Genomic DNA, 24,604 nt, shown 5'->3' with positions numbered 1-24,604 from the left:
TTCTTGCTGAACACCAGCTTCTAGAGGGGACATTTCAACCAAACAAAGATTCAGGCTTTATGTTTCAATGCATAATACACATAAATAAGCAGGCAAACCTTATAATAATCAATCAAATTTGAATAATTTCCTGAATTGATGTCCATATACTTCTTAAAAAAAAGTCCTTCACAATATCCTGAAAAGTAGTTTCACCCTCTTCAACCATAAAAGAAGGTTGTTGTTTAAAATGGCTGCCTACGGGCATGGCTATTCATCCTGTGACTATTGTGAGCAACATAAATGTATTCATAGTTAACTTTCATTTTCAAAATGAATCAAACTTCAGTACATGGCTATATCAAAGAGTTAAGTGTCAAAGACTTCTACTGGCACCTTTCAGTGAGATCAAGTTCCATCTCTTCTTCAGTCTTGACTGGAATGGCTGACAAGACTGCCCAGACAATGGCTAGAACACACTCTTCTCAGTTGTTATCTATAAGATATGCTTTCTAGCATCTGATCTGATCCCGTTGTCCTTTTTTCATGCATATACTAAGTACTCTGTTCCTGATATGAGCTGTTTATGTTGTATGTGATATGCATGTACACAAAATTGCAATAAAATATATTTGGCAAAGAGAAAAATCTATTTTTCTATTTTTGGACACTGTGGCATAGGAACTTGTTGTATCTTTATAATCTCTACTCTGATAGTTCCAACTGGCATGAATTTCAACAGCCTGATTCCTGACAGGAATTAGCTTTCTCAGGAACAATCCAAGCTGCTAGTCTGATCTGTCAGGCTTTACGTACCACTTCAGGTCCTGTGCTTCGTTGCAGCTCTGGCTCCCTACTGATGGTGCTATCAATGAAGTGAGTCAATTTCCTGCTGCCTATCTTTTCCAGCTGTGCTTGGTGGCATTCACCAGTTTTGAAATTTTCTTCTTCAGAAGCTCCACCAAATAAAAATACTTATTGGAATGAATGCTCCCCCTAAGGTGGAGTCTTGTGAACAAAACATTTTTTTATGACCTACTGGCATTAAAGTTGTGAGTGAGTGATTTGGTTACTGCATAAACTAGTTTGCTCTAGGGCCATCATTCCTGAGGCTCACACTAACTCAGCTTTTGATGATTTGGGGATTAAATGACACAAGAAATATTCATGTGCATATCCAGTATTATCATGCATTTGGTCTAAATAAACTCAATACTTACATGTTCCAAATTAGCTTGCGAATCAGAAACCAGCTGTACGTGTGCGCGACAACTATTATTATATTTATTTTATTTAGGTTTGTGAATTGTCTTATCCCAGCCGACAGGGTCAAATCTACATTTTTTTTGAGTTGGAGTATTTAAATGGGGAGGGGAAACTGGAGTGCTTAAATGGGGAGGGAAGCCAGGGGGACTGCTTTTGCGGGAACAAGGCAAAGGCAGATGATCTGCCCCCCTCTCCCCCCTGCTAGGGTGTTTGAATGGGGAGGGAAGCTACGGGGGCTGCCTTTTCTGCCTTGCAGGAAGGCAGCAAAGGCAGGCAATCTGCCTCTCCTTCCCCATATAAACATGTTGGCAGGGTGTTTGAATGAGGAGGGAAGCCATGGGGGCTGTCTTTCCCACCTCCCCACCTTGCGGGGAGACAGCAAAGAAAGATGATCTGCCTCCCCCACCTGTGCCCTGTTCCTGCCACCCCCCCATGGGGGTCTTTACATTGGGGGGGGAGACGAGCTGCTTCTGCTGCCTCCCTGATAGGTGGCCAGTTGGCAGAAGCGGCCAATCTGCCTCCCCCTCCCATTTAAAGATCCCCCACCAATCTACTGATCCGCAGGGGTCTACACATGAAGGATAGATGAAGGTTGCAGCAATGCTGCCCCTTCCCTCTGCCTGGGACCCATGAAGACAAAAGAGATAATGTGGCCTCATTCTGAACCTGCCTACCCTGCAAGAGGAGGCAGTTTTGGATTGAGGCCATGCTGCCTCTTTTGTCCGCCTGGCTCCTGGGCTAGTGGAAGATGATGATTTTGGATTTATATCCTGCCCTATACTCTGAATCTCAGAGTCTCAGAGCGGTCACAATCTCCTCTACCTCCCCCCCCCCCCCACAACAAACACCCTGTGAGGTAGGTGGGGCTAAGAGTGCTTTTACAGCAGCTGCCCTTTCAAGGACAGCTTCTATGAAAGCTATGGCTGACCCAAGGGGCAGCGGGTCTGCTCTGCCTTGCTCCGAGGTTGCCTCCCCTGCAAGGGAAAACAGCTTTGAAGCAAGGCTGTGTTGCCTCTTTCATCTGCTCAGGCAGAAGGGGTGGCAGGGCTGCTCTGCCTCACTTGAGGAAGCAGCTTCGGAGTGAGGCTGCACTGCCTCTTTCATCTGCCTGGGTCCTGGATGAGCAAAAGGGGTGGTGTGGCTCCTCTGCCTCGCAGCCCAGTTGCTAACAGGTCATGGACCTGTACCAGCCCATGGCCCAGGGGTTGGGGAACCTTGCACTAGGCAATGTACATCAACATAAAATACATATAAAATCAGTAAATCCAGTTAATTCAAGCAGTTTACAACCCAATGACATCCTTTATAGAGTGCAACAATTCAGCTTTCGAGGCATCGGGAACAGAGAATCCTCCTCAAGGGGGTGCCAGCCCAACAACTATTGCTGTCCTCAAGCAAAAACCTGGCAGAAAATCTCTGCCTTGCAGGCCCTGCGGAACTGTAGAAGATCCCGCAGGGCCCTAGAACCCTCCAGCAGAGGGTTCCACCAGGTCAGGTCCAGGACTGAAAAGGTCCTGGCCCTCGTTGAGGACAGCCAGATGTCTTTGGGGCCAGGGATCACCAGTAGACTTTTACCTGTAGAGCATAATGCTTTTCTAGGGACATAGCGGAGAAGGCGGCCGTGTAGATACATTGGTCACTCAAGGCCTTAAAGGTCATAACCAGAACCTTGAATCTCATTTTAACTACTGTCTACAAGCCCACTTCAAACCCTGGCTACATTGTTTAGATCTGGAACTCATCTAACGCAAACTCTACTAACTAAGGCCAATAAAACATGAGTTGATCCAGCAACCCATCAGATGACGACAAAGTGCACATAGAAATCGACTTTCACCAGATCACAAACAACTGATAGAATAAAGGGAACAAGGCAAAGATCAGTGATGCTTGTCCTCATATATTGCCAGATTCAACCATATGTCTGTATTGAACCGAGGTGGGGAGATGTGTGTATATTTTGTAAATTGCTTTGGAAAAGTTGTTATTTGTCCTGTGCTTCTAGGAAAGAGCAAGATTTAAAACCTGAATTAACTTTCCATGTACTTCTATTTTAAAAGTAATCTACAGATCAACACACAATGATAATGAGCAAGAACATACCAAAAAACATTCCGAAAGACCACTGTTCTCAAACAGGAATTAGCTGCAGAAGGTTTCTGTGTTTCAATAAAGTAACAGAGCACTAAACCATCTGATTTAAGAAAGGCTGTCTTCTTGTCAGCATGGATGCAACACAAACTGCAGTATGCTCTGCGGGGTATCCTTTGTTCTCCACTAACAATGGTTTAGGCTTTTCCCATTATTATTATTACTTAGTTATGCCTCCCACTGCATCTCCGTATATTATCTACTTGCCAGCAAAGATCATTTAATTCATTAAGATCAGTGAACATAAATACCCAGCATTTCACTTTCTATTCCAACAGAGATTACAGATGCAAACTAATAAAAGGCACTAACAGCACCAGCCAAATGTAAAGGGAATAAATCCAAACACTGCTGTTGAGCAGTCTCCTCCTGTTCCAAGAGGGTTTTGTGCAGAAATTCAAGTTCTACTGAAATGAAGTGAAATTATGGAGCAACAGCATTTGGGTGGACTGCTCCCATGCTGAGTTAAATGCAGCACCAGATTCCCACATAATTCTGACAGAGCATTTTTAATGCTGAGATTGTGGTAAAAGGACCCCACAAGGATATTAGTTTTGTCACAAGCAGAGGAATAAAATTAAGACATTACCCTTATGTTTTGTTCCATATAATTTAAATTTCAATCCAAGTCTTAGAGGCTAGGCCCATATTACTATGTGCATCACCTCCCCCCTGACACTCCCTACCCAGAAGGTTCACCAGTGAAAATTCTTGGATGTGATTATAGAACAATAAAGTTAATCAAGCTTGCTCTTGCTTTAGATTATTCAAAGAATGTCAACTTGATTTAAAGCCAATCCAGGGTGTCCTATACAACCTCCTGCCTACTGTGGGTTTAATTAGGATAAAAAGTTAATCATAAATGAATACGATGCCTTGTGTCAACAAACTTATCTGCCAGCAGTTTGAAGCAGGGGCATTATGCTCAGCACAATTAGATGCTGATGTGTAGGGATCATTTTATAGAAAAATAGATGGTGGAGCTCATCCAGGGATTGTCATGCAGTTGCACATACTATTCAATGGATAAGGAGGTGGAACTCTCAGATGGAAGAGGTGGAACTCTCAGAAAGGTTCAGGAGCTGTGCTCCTGTGAGCTCCCACAGAATCTGAGGCCTGCTGATGTGAATTACTTGCAACTTCCACACTAAAAAGTTGCATTAGCTGTTACGCAGACATGAGATTCAGCATGAAGAGAAAATGAGGGTAAACGTCAAAGCATTATAGCATTTTTCAATATTACTGTTTTGTTTCTCTGAACCATGAATTATAACCAAAAGCCAGAACACTGATAAATTTAGAAGCAAGAGGCAAAAGCCTCTTTGGCTATACAGACATACTATACATTTCTAAGACATTTGAAAAAAAACCCCACACACCTTAACAAGTTTAGCAAATAAATCTTCATTTCCATGGCTTTAGTTATGATTTTAAAGTAGAACAGCAGCATTTGTATAACAACCTGTATACATTTTGAAGTCAGGTTGACTTTTTTTAAAGTTTTTTTTTAATTTATACAATTATCTATACTAGAAGAATATTTACAGTATAGGAATGATTTTTGTAAACCAACAGAACATTGGAAACCTGTTTAGTCATACGTCAAATGGTTTAAAATGGGGTGAGGCAAGAAGCAGATTGCGCAATCCACTGATAGATCACCAAGTGCACACTGGTTGCCAGGATTCCTGTAAAGAATTCTGGCATAGGTGAACCTTGATCTGATTTACAAAGCTAATTTTAAGATCTAATACTATCAGAAGTTAAACAAGTTCACAGAAGTAATTTTGTCCCATCACCAGAGCAGTCGACTGAGCTCTCCAAAAAGCTGTGCTTCCTTAGTATAACCCAGGTTGCAGCAAGAAAGGCAAGCTAGGAATTTGTGGTATACATGGATTTCTTTAGATTTTACCTTCTGGCTTTATCTTCTTGCACCACATCCTTTCCCAGCCTTCAGGAATGGGCTTTTGTTGTGGGGGGGGGGGGGGGAGATCATAAGAAACTGCAGTATGAACAAGCCTCTGCAGGTATCCAACCACATGATCTAAAGCTAGTGTGTATACTAGGACTGTGCTATATCTGGCACTGTCATCCTTTCCTGAAGCAAACAGCTCCAGCAAAACCACGTCTATCTTGATGCAACATGTAGCCTTGCTAGCTTCAGCAGAAAAAAACAGAAGAACAGTATAACAGCTACTTTGCTCTATAAATAAAAAATTGTTTTCCTTTGCCATCATAACTATAGCCTCATGCAAAGAATTTCCTAGTATGTAAGGTTTGCAAGCTGGTCTGTATTGCTGTCCTCACCACAGATTAACAGAACAGTGTATTGCTGTACCTCAATTTCTGTGGTGCAAACTTGACCAAATCCTGTGTACGATTTGGGGGAAACCAGCATAGGGCTTGTACTGCATGGGCACTGAAGAGGGTTTTCTGTGAACTGTTTTGTTGAACATAAGGATGAAATCAGGCACTACCACATAAAATATGAGCAGGACTGGTTCTAACAGCTTACTGCAGCTCAAAAGACCCCCACCTGATAAGGATTCTAGGGCAGAATAAATACGTCTAGAGACTGCAGCTCTATTAGGACCAGCTTTATCAGTCAGCTTTTAACTGTCCTTTTCTTTTTGATGCCCTGGGGAGGAGCTTTTGCAGATGAGAAGCCAACTTGACTAAAGTAGCTTTTACTGAGGCAGGGTTTAGGTCTGCCATGCAGCTAGTGTCAGTTAGGAGTGGATGCAAGCACAGCTGCTCCATCTAGTGTGGCAGTTTGTCAGGGCCCTGGAGGATAGAACTTGGCAAGATGAAGAGACATAAGGTTTCTGGGCTCACTAAGGTACAAGCCATGCTTGCCCATAGAGTCTGTTTAAAAGGCAGAGCACTACTCAAACACAGTGATTGTATAGAACTGGAGACAAAAGCAGTCACCATGTTTGCTGTAAGGACAATCTTATAAAAGAATTTTCATACTACCCTACTTGGAACACAGCAAAAGCAAGCTCCCATCATCCTTTCCAATGTTGCTGGCATTTATAAATTTCCACTCTGAAAATTTGGAGAGTAGGAGGGGCACTTTATTTTTTGGTATGCACTTGAACATCATTTATAATTTATATTTTCCTTTTAAAATGATCCACTACTCACAGAACATCCCTTAATATACTACTTAAAAGAAAGATCTCTCCAAATTGTGAGGAAGTATATGCATGGTATTTAATCTGGAGGGGAGAGAAAAATGAATTCTGCAATATGCTGTTTTAGTAAGCAAAAGTTGCAGCATCTGTGGGAGGAGGTGGGTGGATGGGATCATCCCAGATAGCCTTGAGTCTCAGCAAGAAAGGGGGTGGGTGGGTTATAAATAAATATATTCTTAATGTACTTAATTGTATACCATATTCATAATGGTGGCAACAGCAATATAGAATCCAACCAGCTTATATTTCTGTGATGGTTAAGATCTCAAGGCTTATTTTGAAACCAGCAACAGTTGGAGATGAAAATATTCTAGAGTTGTCTGAAACACCAGCTTTTCATTACTGTGTACTTCATCTTAATTATGTTTACACAGTTTGTTAAGTTTTCTGAGACAATGAACTAGGTTCTTTGACTTAAAAGGGATTGGGCTTATGAAGATCAGAAAGTTATGAGCACTTTTAAGATATGAGCCTAGTCCACTGAGGCAACCTTCAAACTCGTCATGGACACAGAAAATACAAAACAAGAAAAGATGTTTACTGTTTTGGGTGGTAACTATTCACATCAGATTGATTATGCAGTGTTCACAAATGAGTCCCAATTGTATTTTGAAATTCGTATCTGTCACAGTATGCACTGTACATCACCACGTGTCCTATAAACATACACACACAATTATGTCTTGTGGTGTCTTTGTACCCCACAAGGCATGTTCAGTAACCAACAATAATGGTATTTTTCATAAAATTATAAAAGTAACAATTATATTGAAAACAAAATATGAAATTTTATTTAACTTATTAATGACACTGTTAGGGTACCTTTGTACTATGGCCCATGTTAACTGTTTGGTAAATTCAGAGGATACCTGGTAAATATTTGGCAAAAAAATTGCAATTTATCCAAGTAGCACATACAAGATTCTTAAAGAAATATTATTTTAAGGCACAATGCAGCAAAATTACATAAAGATACAATTGAATGGTCCCAGTTAACCATGTTACCAAAACGGAGAATTAGACCATCTTTACATTCAACTTCTTTAATGGATTATTGTCAGACAGATAAAATACCCTGAGGACTTAGAGTACAGAAGGGTCCAGCATTATTTGCAGAAAAGTAAGAATTTTGTGCAAAATGGGCAGCTATACTCAACAAATGTGCTTATGATCTAATGCTGCTCATGATTGATCAGGCTGCCACGGAAATTGATAAACTTAAAGCAGAAATTACAACAGTAGAAGAAAAATTATTGTCAACAACAGGGCAAAATGTTTTTGATAGAAAAATTAAGAAATTGCAGGAGGAACTAAACAACTTTGAACAGACTAGGGAAATTAAATTAAAGAAATATGAGAGAAACTGTAGGGATTATGCCCAGGCAAAAGTTTATTGGTGATGTATTGATGATAAAGCAAAAAAAGGTTACTTGGGCGGACAGGCATAAAAATTATGTTGTAGAAACTTCTGATGGTGAAGAGATGGCAAGCACTTCAGGTGATGAGGTACCACCGCGGGGCCATTTGACACTGCGAAGATTTATGCCAGAGCAAAGAACTAAACAACAGGCAAGGGGGTCTTTTTTTCAGGGTCTACAGAGCAACAGGGGCAGAAAGAAAATTTAATAGTTAACCTCTCCTCTCGACAATTAATATCACAGGAGGAGGAGGAAGTATTGAATTATGGCTTAGGCTATGTACCTACACCAAAATATAATACTATGCAGACCAGAATAGATCTCTTTAAATTATTTAGAAACATTAGATTGAAGAAATTTTGGGGCGGTGGTTCCCAGATGGAAGGGACTTAATTTAAACCTAAATCTACATTTTCACCTTCTTGCTCTGACCCAGCAATACTGACATTTGAAAAAATGGTGACCAAAGAACTAGAGATTATGGAAGAACGAAATAAAAAGTTAAAGTATAATATTTCTTTGGCAGACCATTGATTAATGGAAAATTCAATAAAGGATGAGACGATTTTTTTTAAAGAGGCAGATAAGGGTGGTGCCCTTGTTATTCAAAATAAATCAGATTATGAAAATGAGATCTATCGACAATTGTCGGACACTACTTTTTATCAGAAATTAGTAAAAGATCCTACCGACCATGTTATGGGGTTAATAAGAATTGTAGTAACCGATGCTTTACTTATGGGATATATTGATGAGACAACATCTAAGTATTTGATAAAAGAACATCCAAGAGTGCAAGTATTTTACACCTTGCCAAAAATTCACAAAGGAGGAAAACCTCCACCTGGCCGACCTATTGTATCTGGCTGTGATTCAGCATTAGAACCACTACCTAAGTATGTAGATGCGCTTACACAACCTTATGTTAAGACCATTTCAGGACTTCTTAGGAATACAAAAGACTTTATTAAGAAGGTAGAGAATGTGGTGGTACCAGAGGAAGCTGTATTGGCTAATTAGATGTAGTATCACTATATACAAATATTCCTCATGAGGAGGGAAGGATGTGCTTGCAGGAGGACCTGGAACAGAGATCTGATAGGAGCCCCCCTTCGTTTTTCTTGACTGAACTAATAAACTTAATCTTGGAAAAGAGTTATTTTAGATTTAAAGATGATTTTTTTTTCTAGACAAAAGGAATTTCTATGGGCAGTGTGTTTGCACTGAGCCTAGCCAATATCTTTATGGCAAATTTGGAAAAACAGTATATTTGCAATGCATCAAATAATCCATTCTATGAAAATATTTTATTATACTTTTGATTTATTGATAACGTTTTTCTTTTATATCAGGATTCGGGCAATATTAGAGGGGTTTTTAGTGGATTAATACGGTGCACGCATCGATTAAATTTGTTGGGACAACTGACGGTAAGAGCTTAAACTTTTTAGACACGTGCTTAAACTTTTCCGTTACACTGATAATAAGTTGGCAGTTAAACCATATGTCAAGACAGATAAAAATTCATATTTAAAATATGATTCATATCATCCATTGCATCTGCGTAAAAATCTACCTTATGGCCAGTTTCTGTGCATTCGTCAGAATGCAACTTATCAGAAGGACTTTGTAGAACAGGCAGACATCATGTCATGTCAGTTTCAGGATCGGGGGTATCCGGAACAAGTTATAAAATAAGCTTTGAAAAGGGTGGAAAAATGTGATAGCAGATTTGCTAAGGGACAACATAAGAGCAAGAAAATCAGATGAGGTGTCATGTGCCTTTGATTTTAATAATAGATCTTATGAGATTAAAAGAATCATAGAGAAAAAATGGGTTTTGGTGCAGGATGTACCAGGCTGTGAAAGGCCCCCCTTTATTGGACTTAGGAAGACCAGAAGCTTTAGGAATATGTTGATTAGAGCTGATATGAAAACTGATATTAGGAAGGAAACTACAGCCCTTAAAGGGCACTTCCCATGCGGGGCTTGCTCTGTATGTGAATTGGCATGGCGTACGGATGAATTGATTTTACCACATTTTAAGAAGAAACTGACAACCTGGACAACCTGTGGAAGTAAAAGAGTCATAAATTTAATAAAATATGTATCTTCAAAATTATATATGGGCTCTACAATTAGGACCATTAGGACAAGGATTTGTGAACATTGTTCACATTTAAGGAATGTCCAAAATGATGTTCCTTTAAGTCAACATTTTGCTGAAACTAATCATTTGCCTTTTGATTTTTTGGTTCTGGAAAAGTTTGAGGCACACCCCTATGTCAGGACAGATATTCAAAAACGTCTTCTGAGACGAGAAAGAAAGTTACTGGATACACACCCTATGAACAATGGCACCAATGGGCTTAAACCAGAGTCTGGATTGGTCTGTATTTTTGTAACAGGAGGCAGTTTGGTCTGTTGTAACAATATTTTGCTGTAACAATGCTGTGGAAAAAATTTGGCAATAGTGTTATTTGCAACTAAATAGAATTTTAGCAATGCATGTGCATAGTAAACTGATATAAGGTATTTGGCAATGTTAGTGAATTGTATATTATGTTGTCTCTTTAAAACTGCAAGGTGATGTAATAGCTACAATGAGTTTAGTGGCAAGCCTTTTGCAATGGGATACATCAAAGCAAGCAGTGTCTGATCTTGCAGTGAAAAAAATTGGCAATAATGTTATTTGTAACTAAATAGATTTTTAGCAATGCATGTGCATAGTAACAAATTTATATATGGTATTTGGCAATGTTAATGAATTGTATATTGTTATGTTGTCTCTTTAAAACTGTGAAGTGATGTAACTGCTCCAATGAGTTTAGTGGCAAGCCTTTTGCAATGGGATATATCAAAGCAAGCAGTGTCTGTGATCTTGTAGGGGCGCAACCAGCAGCATAGATTCAATGTGAGGCATTGCCCATAGAATGAATAGGACTGGGTCCCCACTAGCAAATGAACGTCTATGAAATTGGTATGTTAAAAAGAGGGGGTTGAGTTTATATACATTTTTGTTAATAATGTTTTGGAAAATATTTTGTGAACTGGTTTACATTTTGTCTTAGGAGGAGAAATGAGCAGTGATGTGCAGTGCAACTTGTGACTGAAACCGGTCTGCTATTATTCCTTCTCTGAGGATTTAATTCCATAAAAAACAGTATTCTAAGTACTGGAGTCTGGACTGTATCAGAGAACCACGTTAACTGTTGGCATGCAAAGTTCCCCCTTGGGAAAATTTAATTTTTCAAGGGCAGGGTAAAAGAAAACCATTAAATGGTAATTAATTTTCATTTGGGGATATCATGAAAAAAGTCCTTAAAGGACAAAGTGACAGAGCTACTAACTCACTCTTGAATTTTTGCAAAGAAAGTGCACCTGGGTAGGCAAAGTCCTGGTGCCCAGGACAAGGTTTAAATTACAAACTCAAAGGAAGTAACAAAAACATTTTAAGATTCCAGGGTGTCATCCTACAGGGCTGGATCCAGACAATTTTCTAACACCAGAATGGAACTTTCCTCCCTTCCTCCTAGATGACAGGAGACCCTAAGAAATTACATAAGGGAGGTCTTCAGCAGGAAGGCGGAAATCAGCAGAAATTGCCAATTTAGGCTGGATCCAACCCATAATCACATCCACAGAAACCCCAGCTATTAACAAGTCTAGAATGCTAGATTGCCAGCAGTATGTTTTTTTAAGTAAAGGAGAACCAGTTAAAAGCTAAAAATAGGTTGTGGAGAGGCTAAAAAAGAGAGCGCCTATGCAAAAACAAGCAGTTTCAGGAAGTACCTGCATCTTTCAGGAGAATCCTCTCTGTCTTTCCTCCGGAACTTGCTGATGGTGTCATCAATTGTGCTTCCAATTTTGTCACTCAGCTCACCTAGTTTATCACTGAATGGAAACCCAGTTTTACTTTTATCCCATTCTTCATCCCACTTTGACTTAGGCTCAGCATCATATCTTTCACCTATACAAGATACAAATTGTAGAGTTTGGAGAGGAGAAAAATAAGGATTAACCCTGAACTACAAACTATTTTTGTTAACCATTTTGTCTCTAGTACAGGTCTTCTATAATTTTCAAAGCAAACTGAAAGGATTTTTCTGGTGCTCAATCAATGCAATAGCAGCAAGACATGCCATAGCGATAATGATCATTGCTTGGTATTCAAAATACATTGCTTTATGACGATACCACTGATGCATAGCATAGCATATCATAATATAGGCAGGCAATGGAGGAACAGTGCAATCCAAATAGCAAAGACATTAGAAACATGAGAAATAATCATATAATTTGATATGCCACTCCCAACCATAATGCCATAATAAGAAGCCTTTCAGAGATCTTCATGTTTCAAAAGCTTATGAATACCAGAGAAGGCTCTACCAATTTGTGTAAGACAAGTGTGAAAACAGATGGTAATATTTCTAACCTCAATTACCAATTTAAGACGCTCTTCAAAAACCATTAAGGAAAATGCTATAATTTATCCCCTCATCAGCTAGTTAGGGCTACTTAATTCCTCAACTTGCTATCACTAGCCCAAATTAGCCTTATAAACAAAAGTTGTTTCACAAATGCAGAGGATTCAAGAACTACAAGAGGCTGCAGACTGCAAACAGAAGGTGCCAAGTTTAAATATCCTGTTAATTGCTTTGGTCTGAATTTCACAGAGTAACTTACATTAATTTAGGCATCTGAGGTTATTTTTAAGCTATCACAAGAAATAATTTACATTTCAGGCTTAAAACTTTACAATAAGAATTACAAGCCTTTCTAAAAAAAATACTTCTGATTGCCAAAATCTTTAAACAAAAAAAAAAAATTGTGCAGATGCTCAAATACAGATGAAGCATCTCAATGCAGTCTCTCACTTTTTTTATACTGAGGTTATGCAGTGGAAGAGACAAACTATATAGGGACAGATGTACTGCAACCTCTGCCATGCAGTATGCATGTTGTTGTTGTTTGTATGTGTAAACTGTATTTGTGCATCTTTTAAAACTATTTTGGATCACCAGTGAGAAGAAAAGTGGGATATAAACACTGAATTAAATAAATAAACTTCAAGACAACTTTGGGGACAGTCGAGAGACAAAGGGGAAGTGCTTTGTACTGGCAGAAGGTCTCTCCCACTGTAAAACATAGAAGGCTGTGTTGCAGTGGATAAATAAGAAACACAGCGATAGCATCTCTGAAGCAAAAGAAAACCCAACCTAGGATTATTAGAATGTGTGCTATCTAAACCAGGATCACCATCCTGACTTTCTGGGGCCTGTTGTATCCGTTTGAACTCTCTGGGATGAGACTGAGACTAGGATAAAAACCTTCTTCTTTCTTCATGATCGAGCAGTAGTGAAAGTAGAACTCTAGACTTCTTTCAGGAGGAGGCAGTCTATTTTGAGGAGGTAAGGAGGAGGTTAGGGGGGAAATGAAATGAACTCTATTGCATAACCCAGCTTTATGATATTCAAGACCCAAGAGTCATTGGTGATGGATTTTTCATGCTGGCACATTTCAACGAATGCATAGGACTGCTGGATGGGAGGGAGGCTTAAGTCAGAAACCCTACCAGGAGACTTCAGATGACTTAAGAGTACAGAGAAGTAAACTGAGGCTTAGAGTAAGGGGAGGATATGTGGAGAAAAATCTGAATGATAAAGCCCAATTTGAGCATTGGAATGGCTTGGGTTGCTGAGATGAGCTTCTGAGTCTTGCAGGTGGTACACACAACTATGATCAGCTGACTTAACTTGTGGGCCCTCTCCAGTGTGTTGTTACTCTTGCTGAACAGTTCTTCCCCTTCAGTTGCCAAATCCTCTATTCTTGCCTTAACCTCAGGGGTACCTTGCTATTGTTTGAGGGTTGGGGGTGGAACCACAGCCCTCAATTGTGTCAGAGTTCAATCCCAGACTCACCTAACCCATTCTGTTGCTGTCTTTCACCAAGAGGTGAAGACCTTTTTGTTTCATTTTGGGTACTCTCATTGATCCCTTCTTCCTACCCTGTATTTAATTGTTGTTTTAATAAATGTGCATTGTATTGCACCTTGGTTTTAATTGTATGAATGATTTCGTCAGGTTTTAATGACTTTTAACATGTGTTTTATTATGTCATTTTAATCTGTTTGCTGCTTTGGGGGACCTGATGAGGGCAGAAAGGAGGGGGGAATAAATTTTATACATAAATAAATTTTGCAAGGAGTCAGATTCTTCCCTGGGAATGTGTGGACAGAACATGTAATCAGGTTATAGTAAACGTGTCTGCAAGTCTGAGTCAGAGCAGGAGGGAACTCCAGAATCAAAGCATCTCAAGAAAGGACACATGAGTTAAGCTTCTTTGCAAGTTCAGTTCCAGAACCCACAACATCCCTGGGCAACCGATTCCACCACTGAACTTGCCTTTATGGTTAAAAAGGTCTTCCTGAAACCTGTTGCTTCCTCCCCACCCATAATTTAAACCCATTATTATGACTCCTATCCTCCACTACAAGCTGAAATGATGACCTACCCTTTTCTAAATGATGATCCTTTGAATACTTAAAAGAGGTAATCATATCCTCCCAATGTCCTTTCTTCCACAAGTCAATTTCCTTTCTCCATGTTGAACATTCCCAGTTCCTGCAGCCTTTCGTCATAAGGCTTGGTCTTCAGACCCCTAATCATCCTTGTTGTCCTATGCACCCACACCAAAGTTTCTATGTCCTGATTATAAAAAGGCCTCCAGAACGGGGTCTGACCAGTGCAGTATACAGTGCTACTAGCTGTATAAATGTCAACAAAAAGACATCTCATGTCTTAGACACTATGTATCTGTTGTACCCTAAGATTGCATTTGCTGTCTTTGCTGCCACATCACACTGGCTAGTCATACTCAATCTGCAGTGCGCCAAAACCCCTAGATCCCATTTACACATGCTAACACTCAGAAGATTATCCCCCATCTGATATACGTACATAACGTTTTTAATACCTAAATGCAAGCTCTTATGTTTATCTCTATTAAAATGCATCTTGTTTGTATCTGCACATTTCTCCAATGTATCCAAGTTTGATTGTATTGTATCCCTATCTTCTAATCTACAGTGTTCAATATCCCAGCTAATTCTATGTCATCTGCAAATATAATTAGTCCCTTCACTCCTTCATCTAGATTGTTGATAAAAATATTAAAAAGAACTAGGCTCAAAACAGAGCTCTGTGGCACCTCTCTAGATATTACCCTCCAATCAGATACAGTATCCTATGTTAGAACTTCTGTGTTGTGAGCCGCCCTGAGCTGCCTTGGTGGGAAGGGTGGGATATAAACTAAATAAAATGAAATGAATTAACTACCACTTTCTGGGCATGATTATCCAGTCAATTCCTTATTCACCCAATTCGTCTATAATCTAGACTGCAGCCCTCTAGTTTGTCTGGAGAACCTTAACAAATGCCTTATAAAACCCCAAATACACAGCATCCCATGATCTAATAAACATTTATATCCCATGATATAAAACCCCATGATCTAATAAACATATCACCCAATCAAAAAACAAAATGAGATTAGTTTGAGAAGACCTATTGGGGACATATCCAGGCTGACTACTTCTCCTCACCAAGTTATCTTCCAAATGTTTACAATCAGGTTTTTAAAAATCCACTCCAAGTTTTCCCCTGGAAATAGAGGTTAAACTGACAGAGCTATAGTTCCTTGGATGATTCATCCTTCCCTTTCTAAAAATCAGGACAATATTTGTCCTTCTGTTATATGACGCATCACCCACCCTTTTAGAAGCCTTGAAGGTAATGGATAACAGTTATGCCAACTTCCCAGCTACTTCTTTAAGCACTCTTGGGTGGACACCATCCAGTCCAGGGGACAAATACCCATCCAAAGCATCTGGGTACTTCTGAACAACTTCTGTTTTTATATCCTCTTGCAAACCTGAATCCTGCACACCACTGTCCCAAGTGGGCCTCTATGCTCCACCAACAAAGAGACAGGCAAAACAGGAATTAAACCTCTGTGCCTTTGCTTTATCCTCTGTCAGAGTTTCTCCATTTACACCTAATAGTGGACTTACCACCTCTTTCACCTTCCATTTATTCCTCACATAACTTAAAAAACCCTTATTATTGTGAGCTTCCCTGACCAATCTTAGGTAATTCTGGACTTTGGCCTCCCTAACAACCATCATATAGCATTTAGCCACCTATAGGTACTGTTCCTTGATAATTAACTCTTCTTTCCATCCCCTAAACATAAACCCTTTTTTCCTTCCAGCTCAACACAAGATCTCCTCCCAGGTTTTCTTCTGATTGGAACGGCAACAGCTTGAGCTCACAACAACTCACGTTTTAAAAAGAACCCACCCCGCACCTGACCATTTCCCTTCCAACCCTCTTTCCCATAGAATCCTTCCCATTATCTTTCTAAATTCATTAAAATCAGCCCACCTAAAATCCAGAATACGTGTTTCACTAAAAACAATCTCAATATCCCATAAAAGAGAGAATTCTAACATATGATTGCTTCCCCTTAATGTGCCCACTCTCACCTCATCTACCAGCTCTTCTGTTAAAATCAAAATAGTCAACCTCCCAGTAGCCTCTTCTACCTTTTGAAAGAAGTTATTCTACAAACAAATAAAATCACATGAAGTATTTCTTCATTCAATGAGTAATTAAATTGTGGCATTTGCAGGCAGAGAAACAGTCCTTCTCTGACCAGCTGAATATTTCTGAAGGTTTCTTTGTCACAGACTAAATTAATTGTCCCCATCTTATCCAGTATGTGAAGATCCACTATATTTATATTCAGGCACTGCAAAATATTTGAAAACATTTACAGTTATTTCTTACAGTACATCCCAGAAAACAAAGCTAACATTACAGGATACTGACTGCAATCCCCTTTCCATAGCACTGTACTTACTATATCGGAACCCTCCAACACTGTCAGAAGAAACCCCAATATATTTATCTTTATTTTTCTTTGCCTTTTTCCTTTCTTCACGAAGCCTATCATCATCCTGGGCAAACTCTACCATTTCTTTCACCTTCTGACGAATATTTATACCTTGGTCTTTGCCATTCTCATCTGTAGGAATGCATAGAAAAAGGAAGAGGTTTTGGAATGCCAGTTTAAGTATTAGGTGGTTAAAAGAAACAGTTAAAAAATGAATGCAAATTTTAAGATTATGACAGTCCAAAGCAATTATTTATAATGAAATAATTTTTACAAACAAAATTCCATCTTAAGCTAAGGGTGCATGATTTGAGAATTTCCATTTGTTCTCTGTTACAAAATTAAAAACAGATTTAAATAGATGATATCCACAAGCACACTTTCCACCAATTTTAACTCATTTTAAATAAAACTTTATTCCCTTTAGTAGTTCTAGGAGCAGGGTGAGTTTTTTTTTAAAAAAAATGCTAATTGCTACATTTCTGTGTTGCTTTAAATTTGTATTTGTATCCTGTCACCTGGAGTGTAGTGCAAACTAAAATTTGCTTCTTTTCTCCAAGCCTCTTTCTTATTCAGAACACACACTGGCCTTGCTGCCTTTGCACTGTAAATATTATTTGGTGGGAGGGGAAAAAAAATCCCCAGCTTCAAACAGATGTGTATGTTTTGGAGCTCTAACCTTTTCTTCCCATATGATTAAAGCTATTCCTTTACACACACCACAGGGGACCAGTCTCTAGTGCATATTTTAATATAAACCCGAACACTCATGTTGTGTTGGTTCTGTTGTTATTAGCCAGTCTTTTCTGCAAGTTCTTGTCTTCACTAATTAATACTCTAGGGCCCTATGTCTTGCATTCTGCACTCTTCACACAACCGGCAACAGTCACATTCTAATTAGAGCAGGGAAGCTTCTAAGCTGGTTCAGGTGACTGACAACTCCAACTACTGTTTTAATTTGCTTATAAGATTTTTCTATTGCTCACCTACAAAGTGGTAATTTTCCAGGGATCGCAAATCATAAATGTGTTCTCTGGCACTTGTAACAACACGCTCTGATCCATTCCTTATGAGGTAAGATAGGAGCAGCAGAGACTATAAAAATACAAAGCACCTTATGATTGCATGAACAAAAGTCATCAGTATTTGTTCCAACTGTAATAAAATTAGTAAATAGTTGCAGAATTCGTTCATACTAAATAAGCCAACTATAAGCACATTGTGTCTTAGGGAAAGAACCTCTCAATATAGTGCAAGAATTCAAAACTGTATTTTATCACTAAGACAAAAATGTAGAACATTAAATCATAAGTAATTTGCCTGAAGAATAACTGTTCTCCAGAAAAAGGGGGGGATTATGGTTAAGGCAATTTAAGAAAAAACTGAACTCTACAGAATGAAACAATTTTCTTTTGTGTCTCTCTTTTGGCAATTGCCTTATTCCCGAGTGTTTTTCCATTTAAAAGCAATTTTTATAGCAATTTATCCATGTAGCTTTCTGCAGGAAGTGTGTTGATGTACAAAATTCAGTATTTTCTGGTAAATGTAAGCAAACTTCAAAACAAAACTAAGTTGAAAAATATTTTAATTTTATGAACTTCCTGAAACTTGCAGGATTCTCTCCCCCCTCCTTTAATGTTGTCATAACTAAAGCAATCATTTTGATGTCAAGAGAAGCATGTTTGTAAATTGCAATAAACTGAAAGCTGGCAGAGAATTCCAAGTATCCCAAAGAACACTAAATAATATACACGACAGCATCAAAAATTAATTTACATTACAATTCAGGGAAAACAATTACTGTTAACACAAAATCTAAATCCAACTTTTAAAAGTGGCAACCTTGATTTAGAGGTGTTGAGTATATATTTTAAAATTAAGAACAATTTCAATGTTACATGACACAAAAAGTATTGTGTAGCAGACAATTCATTTCATTGGGGAAAAACAGGAAACACAAATGAAAATATTTTTTCTTAAATATATTATTGCCACATATAAGGCAGGTAGATCATTCTCTTCTTTCTCTCCAGTTATGTATCAGATGTGATAGAATTAATAAAAATATGCCTATTGGAAGTACAAAATATAAATACTTTAATATAAATATATTTTCAGTTTCCAAATTGCTTTCAAATGGAAACCTTACTTTAAAAAGGTGCTTTAAAAGGAAAATATGAAGAAATATTTCCGTACATCAGAGTTATCATGTTCACTTGCTTGTTTAGAAACTACTTACGATTGCCTATTTGGTACTTTACAATTCAAGAAATTTAAGTAACTCAAAAGCCATTCACTTAAAGGCTTTTTCAGAAAAACAAACTTTTTGATTTTACAATACAGGCTTCTTTAGTTTAAAAGGGTGTATAAAGAAATCACTTGTTTAAAATCCAGCTAGTATTAAGCACACATAGAAGATCTGGAAATCTACATGGTTTAGCATGGATTTTGTTGTTGCTGTAAATGAAAAGACACAGTGAAATAAACTGATACACACAACAAAATAAACACCACTGTGTTTGTTCCTCAGCATGTGTAATTTAAAAGAAAATTAAACCTTTTTAAAGCTCATAAAATCTTTTTCACAGAAATGGACAAACACACCTTATATACTCTCCTCCAGTTCTTTTTGTTATCTTTTAACATTCGTGTCCAAAGCATATTCATGAGTTCAGGAAACTGTTCATACATAAAGGTAGCCCTGAAATGTTTAAAAAACAAAACAAATAAACAGAAAAAGGAAACATCTTCAGAGTATGGTTTTCAGTTAAGGCCTGCTAAGACCAAACTTTGACAGCAGATGGCAGACTTGCTCTAAATTAGTTGCAATCCAATGAAGAGCTAACAGTAGTACCAAATATTTCAGGGGTGGCCAGCGGTAGCTCTCCAAATGTTTTATGCCTACAACTCCCATCAGTCCCAGTCAGCATGGCCAATGGCTGGAGCTGATGGGAGTTGTAGGCAAAAAAAACATCGTTGGCCACCCCTGAAATATTTCATAAACACCATTACTCACTGGATTAGCAATGCTGGTAAATTTTATGCTCTAAAAAAATGAAATAATGAAAACACCACCAAGGAGCCCCTTGTTACATTAGGCCATCATTCCATTCACTTGGCTCTTCTGTGAAAGCCATTATATTTAAGGAGCCCAAGAAACTTTGCAAGAAACTGACTCACGGGAACCTCCTATGCTAGAAATTATAATGCATCATGAAAACAGTTTTTAATAAACACTTGCTTGTAGCCATCATTTCTATTTGGCAGTGAGCCTTAGACTGTTACCACCTTTTTTCTGGATCTCATCTATGTATTTTCTTCAGAGGTGATGAAGCAGGAAGAATTTATATACATACATATACATACATTATATATATATCTGTATCTATATTCTGCATAAAGATGCATCTTTCTTCACTGTTGAGTCAAATTATCACTTACTTGGCAATCTCTCCCATGAGCTGCCCCGAAGGTCCCCATGGATCATCATTGGTTGCTTCTCGAACCTTAGACTCGATTTCTGAATAATTCATAACAACATTGGTGCTGCAGATAACAGAATTAAATGCACACACAAAGATTAGCATCAAAACTGAGAAACACATGAAAACTTAATAATGACACTAGTGGGTGCCTTAATGAGATACCTCTACAGGGTGGGAAAGAATACATCTTTAGTGGAAAAGCTACCCTGAGGATACTCTTCAACACATTTAAGTATCTTTAAGAAGGTTTTACTATTCCATTAGCCTTCCAGAATACAGATCAGAGACCAGGGATTACATTAGACTTGGAACCAGTCCAGTAAAAAAAGTGGGGTTTGGTCACATTAAAAGTGAAACTGAACTTCTAAAGATGATAGCATTCTTAGCCACAACTAAAATAAAATGCTTTAAAATGCATGTACTATACATAAAAAGGAGTCTAGCATACTTCTTCAAATGCAATACTATACTTATTGGCCATAGTATATAGACCTTAATCCAATAATAGTTACGTATACATTTCAAACCATCCCATTATGAAAACTAAATTTCCCTCATTACAGTGGATAACAAAAAACAAAACAAAACTGCATAGATTGGAGAAGAGAAACTTAATATCTCAAGGAAATAGGTGTTCAGCAAAAAACAGATGGCTGCCTACCAATTAAGATAATGAAAATATTAAAAGAAAATCTATACAGTTACGGATCACCTGAAACAAGGATAAAGGTTTTAGCATCAGCCATAACGAAGTATCTTATTGGCTACATAATATGCCCATAATGTTGTCAAGCACCCCTAGGGCAGCCAAATTTATCCCCAAAATATGTAATGATGGAAATGAATACATTTAGCCCTTTTAAGTTTACATACTATAAAATTGTTGGACTGGCACAAAATTGGACTATGTTTTCACATACACTTGCTACCTAAAGTATAGCAATTCTCTCCCCACCCAAGAACACTGAATGTGTGTGTGTACGTGTGCATGCTCTCTTTCTCTTTACACATAGCTGTGCAGTATTTTATGCCCAGATCCTGTTATAGGTGCTGCAAACATGTATCTGTTACAGATATGCATCACAAAAGGAAAGAGTTTCTACACAGCCAACATGCAGAATTATAGACGTTTCCCAGTATGGAAGAATGTACTGGAGAGGTTATTTCCTGGCTGCTCCCAACCGCGGCACTCTTCCTTGATGCAACACTTCTGCTGCATGATTTGTACAGAGTCTCTTGCATTCAAGCAGCTTAGGGTGCCACAGTTAGCACAGAGTCCATTTTCACAGAAGCTGCCATTCCAGCAGCTGCAAGTGGAGGAGTGGCGAATCAAACCTGGTTCTCCCAGGTAAGAATCCACGCACTTAAACCACTACACCAAACTGGCTCTCACTTCACCAAACTGGTGAATGATCTACATCTAGATAATTGTAAGGAACTGATACTCAGTTGGTACTTCCATACCTCAGCAGCTTTTCATGTCAAAATTCAATTTCTTTTTTACTGCCTGGCATCTAGTAAGATACTGAGGAGTAAACTGAACTTCATTTTTAGAACATTTTCACTGATTGAGGAAAAAAGGAAAATACAGGCAAGACAGAAAAGGTGATGACATAGTCCCACAGGTTGCTCAAAGTGAGTGTCCAGCTGTTTTTGATGGGTTCAGTCCCCTTACACCCCACAAAATGGTAACATCCATGATGCAATATACTTCTGTAAACAGCCATAATTCTGAATTCCTGAGTACAGGGGAATGGCAGAAGATTACTGTTTATATGTACTCTAGCTGTGACCTAGAAAACAGGACCATCAACTGTGAGGCTATTCCCTCACCAGCACCTTCACTTGGCCGTCAATCGCTGTACTGCTCTACTTTATCAGGGTCTCCCTAGGCTTCAGAATAGGAAAGGTGAGGCACAGAGTTGCACCACCCAAGTCCAGTTTGGTGTTGCAGTTAAGAGCATGGACTCTAATCTGGAAGAATCCGGTTTGAATCCCATCTCCTCCACATGCAGCCAGTTTGGGCAAGTCACAGTTGTCTCAGAGCTGTTCTCTCATGAGCAGTTTTCGAAAGAGCTCTCTCAGCCCCAATTACCTCACAGGGTGTCTGTTGTGGGGAGAGGAATGGAAAGGAGACTGTAAGCTGCTCTGAGACTCCAAGTGAAGGGTGGGGTATAAATCCAATCTCTTCTTCTTCCTCCTCTCTCTCTATCCTGAAGCAGTGTTCCTACAGAGTATGGCACCCCACCTCCCTGCCCCTATGGCCTGAGCCATTATTTGGGCTAGGGGTTGGAGCACCACTTCCTCTAGTATATACCTCCATCCTTGGTGGTCCTCCCCCTTTCTCTCACTGCCCAGGTCCTGGGAGTCCTTCAGATAGGCCTTCTCTGCCTCCACACTTGCTGGCTGACCTGGTGGCCTCTGGGGTAAAGTTGTGACAGATTTTGCGTACACAATTAATTTATAGTTAAACAGCAAGAATCCTTGGAGTCAGAAGCTGAAATTCAATTTTATCTACCTACAACTTTGTATATTACTCTGAACTAAGCACATCCACAAACTGATGAGAAAACTGACCCCAAATCTATACAGTAACAATCAGAATTGCTTTACTGAAAGAGTATTAAAACATAACTTGAAGTTAAGCTTGTACAATCCTTTTAAAATACAGAGATGTATAAATGCTGGTATCATTTTAAAATTCCCATTCATAGGGAACTAGTTTTCAATAACAGGTTTCAAAGGTTAAGTAGCTTTTCAGTACACTGGTTTTCCCTATGCAATTTAAGTAATATCTGTAGATCAAACTGGGCATGTTGTATTTTACCGCCTTTCCCAAAGCTCTTGTTTGAAGGGCTGAAGGAAAGACTATAAGATGAAGTGTTTCCTACATTTCTCCAGATTAAATACTCAAGACTGCAAGTCATGTAGGAGAAAAAGCCACAACTGTCCATCAACACATTGCCCACCAGTATCAGTTCAGTTTGCAACAATTAAAGGTTCAGAAATAAAACAATCCCTGAAGGAGGTAAAGGAAGAGATTGAGGGAAGTTAACATAAAAACAAACTTTGATTACAAACAGCACTGAGTAGAGCAACACACTCAAACTCTGAATTCATCCTGCTTATAAGAAAAATAGTGTTCTCAGCAAAGCAGAGAAACTGCTAGTAAATTCCAAGAAGAGATCTAGCATTCCAGAACAAAATCTTTCAGCCACATTTAATTCAGCAACAAATGTAAACTTGCAAAAAGAGAAGTTGTGTAGCTTGGCTACATTCCAGGTCATTTAAAAATAACTATTTCTAAAAAGGTGGAAATGGAGTTTTATTCTTCCTTTCCCATGTTTTCTATGGCCCTTATTCCATGCCCTACCCATGATGCCTATGACCTTTACAGCAGGAAAAAAAGTTACTTCCAGATGTGAAGGGAAAAAGTGACTAGTCTGATTGCCAAGACTTCCTGTGATTGATATAAATTTGATATCCGAGGACACTTTCAGACACCAGGGGGGGCTCTCTGGTTAGTTTATCCTGGGCCTCTTCCAAAGAATCCTGCTGAACCTTATGGACAGACTTCTTTGCAAATACACATGAACTACACAATAGCTAAACTGACAAATGGACTCTGAGCTTTTTATACTTAAAAGACTATTATAAAGCAAGACATTATCTGGCAGTAACTACACTGCTATTTTCAAATCTTAGCAGTTAATATCTTTGCAAGTTTAAAAAAATGTCCAGATGAATAAAATCAGGCAAAGTTTATTTCCAACAATGTAATTGTTTCAACAACAAAATTACCTTTAAGGAAGGTAAAACACTGCCTATCATTATAAAAGAAAAAATACATGAACACTGCATACAATTTTAAATATTTTCCCTCTTTGTAAAAGCAGCTTTAAAGAATTAAAAACTAATGTGAAACAAGGACAATAAATCCACAAACTCATTCTTAAAGTAGCAGCATGAGTGACTCTCACATTTACTTTAGCTGCCACCAAATAACACACTAACTAGCTCACAGAGACCACAAAGAAAACTGGTGCTGAGTTTGTAGACAGACCTCTGAACTAGGAACATGCACCTGAAAAAACATTCAGTATTTTATGGCTCAGGGAAAAGGCACAGGTATTACTATTCTGAGTTATTC

The 24,604-nt window shown here is 38.6% G+C and overlaps 1 protein-coding gene across 1 annotated transcript in view; it reads right to left on the bottom strand.

Annotated features, from left to right (window-relative positions):
* The window catches only part of CLINT1 (clathrin interactor 1), a 95,509-nt gene that overhangs the window by 27,018 nt on the left and 43,887 nt on the right, over nucleotides 1–24,604 (bottom strand). The window contains exons 2-6 of the mRNA XM_060240235.1: nucleotides 20,411–20,515; nucleotides 19,574–19,670; nucleotides 17,956–18,064; nucleotides 16,937–17,101; nucleotides 11,804–11,981 (exon numbers count right to left, since the gene is read on the bottom strand). Coding sequence (XP_060096218.1) covers nucleotides 11,804–11,981; nucleotides 16,937–17,101; nucleotides 17,956–18,064; nucleotides 19,574–19,670; nucleotides 20,411–20,515 — 654 coding nt within the window. The remainder of the gene's footprint in view (nucleotides 1–11,803; nucleotides 11,982–16,936; nucleotides 17,102–17,955; nucleotides 18,065–19,573; nucleotides 19,671–20,410; nucleotides 20,516–24,604) is intronic.

This window comes from Heteronotia binoei, chromosome 5 (genome assembly GCF_032191835.1).
Source record: "Heteronotia binoei isolate CCM8104 ecotype False Entrance Well chromosome 5, APGP_CSIRO_Hbin_v1, whole genome shotgun sequence".
Lineage (NCBI taxonomy): Eukaryota > Metazoa > Chordata > Lepidosauria > Squamata > Gekkonidae > Heteronotia > Heteronotia binoei.
Note: the sequence above shows the minus strand (reverse complement) of the source record. Positions and strands in the feature narration are given on the sequence as shown.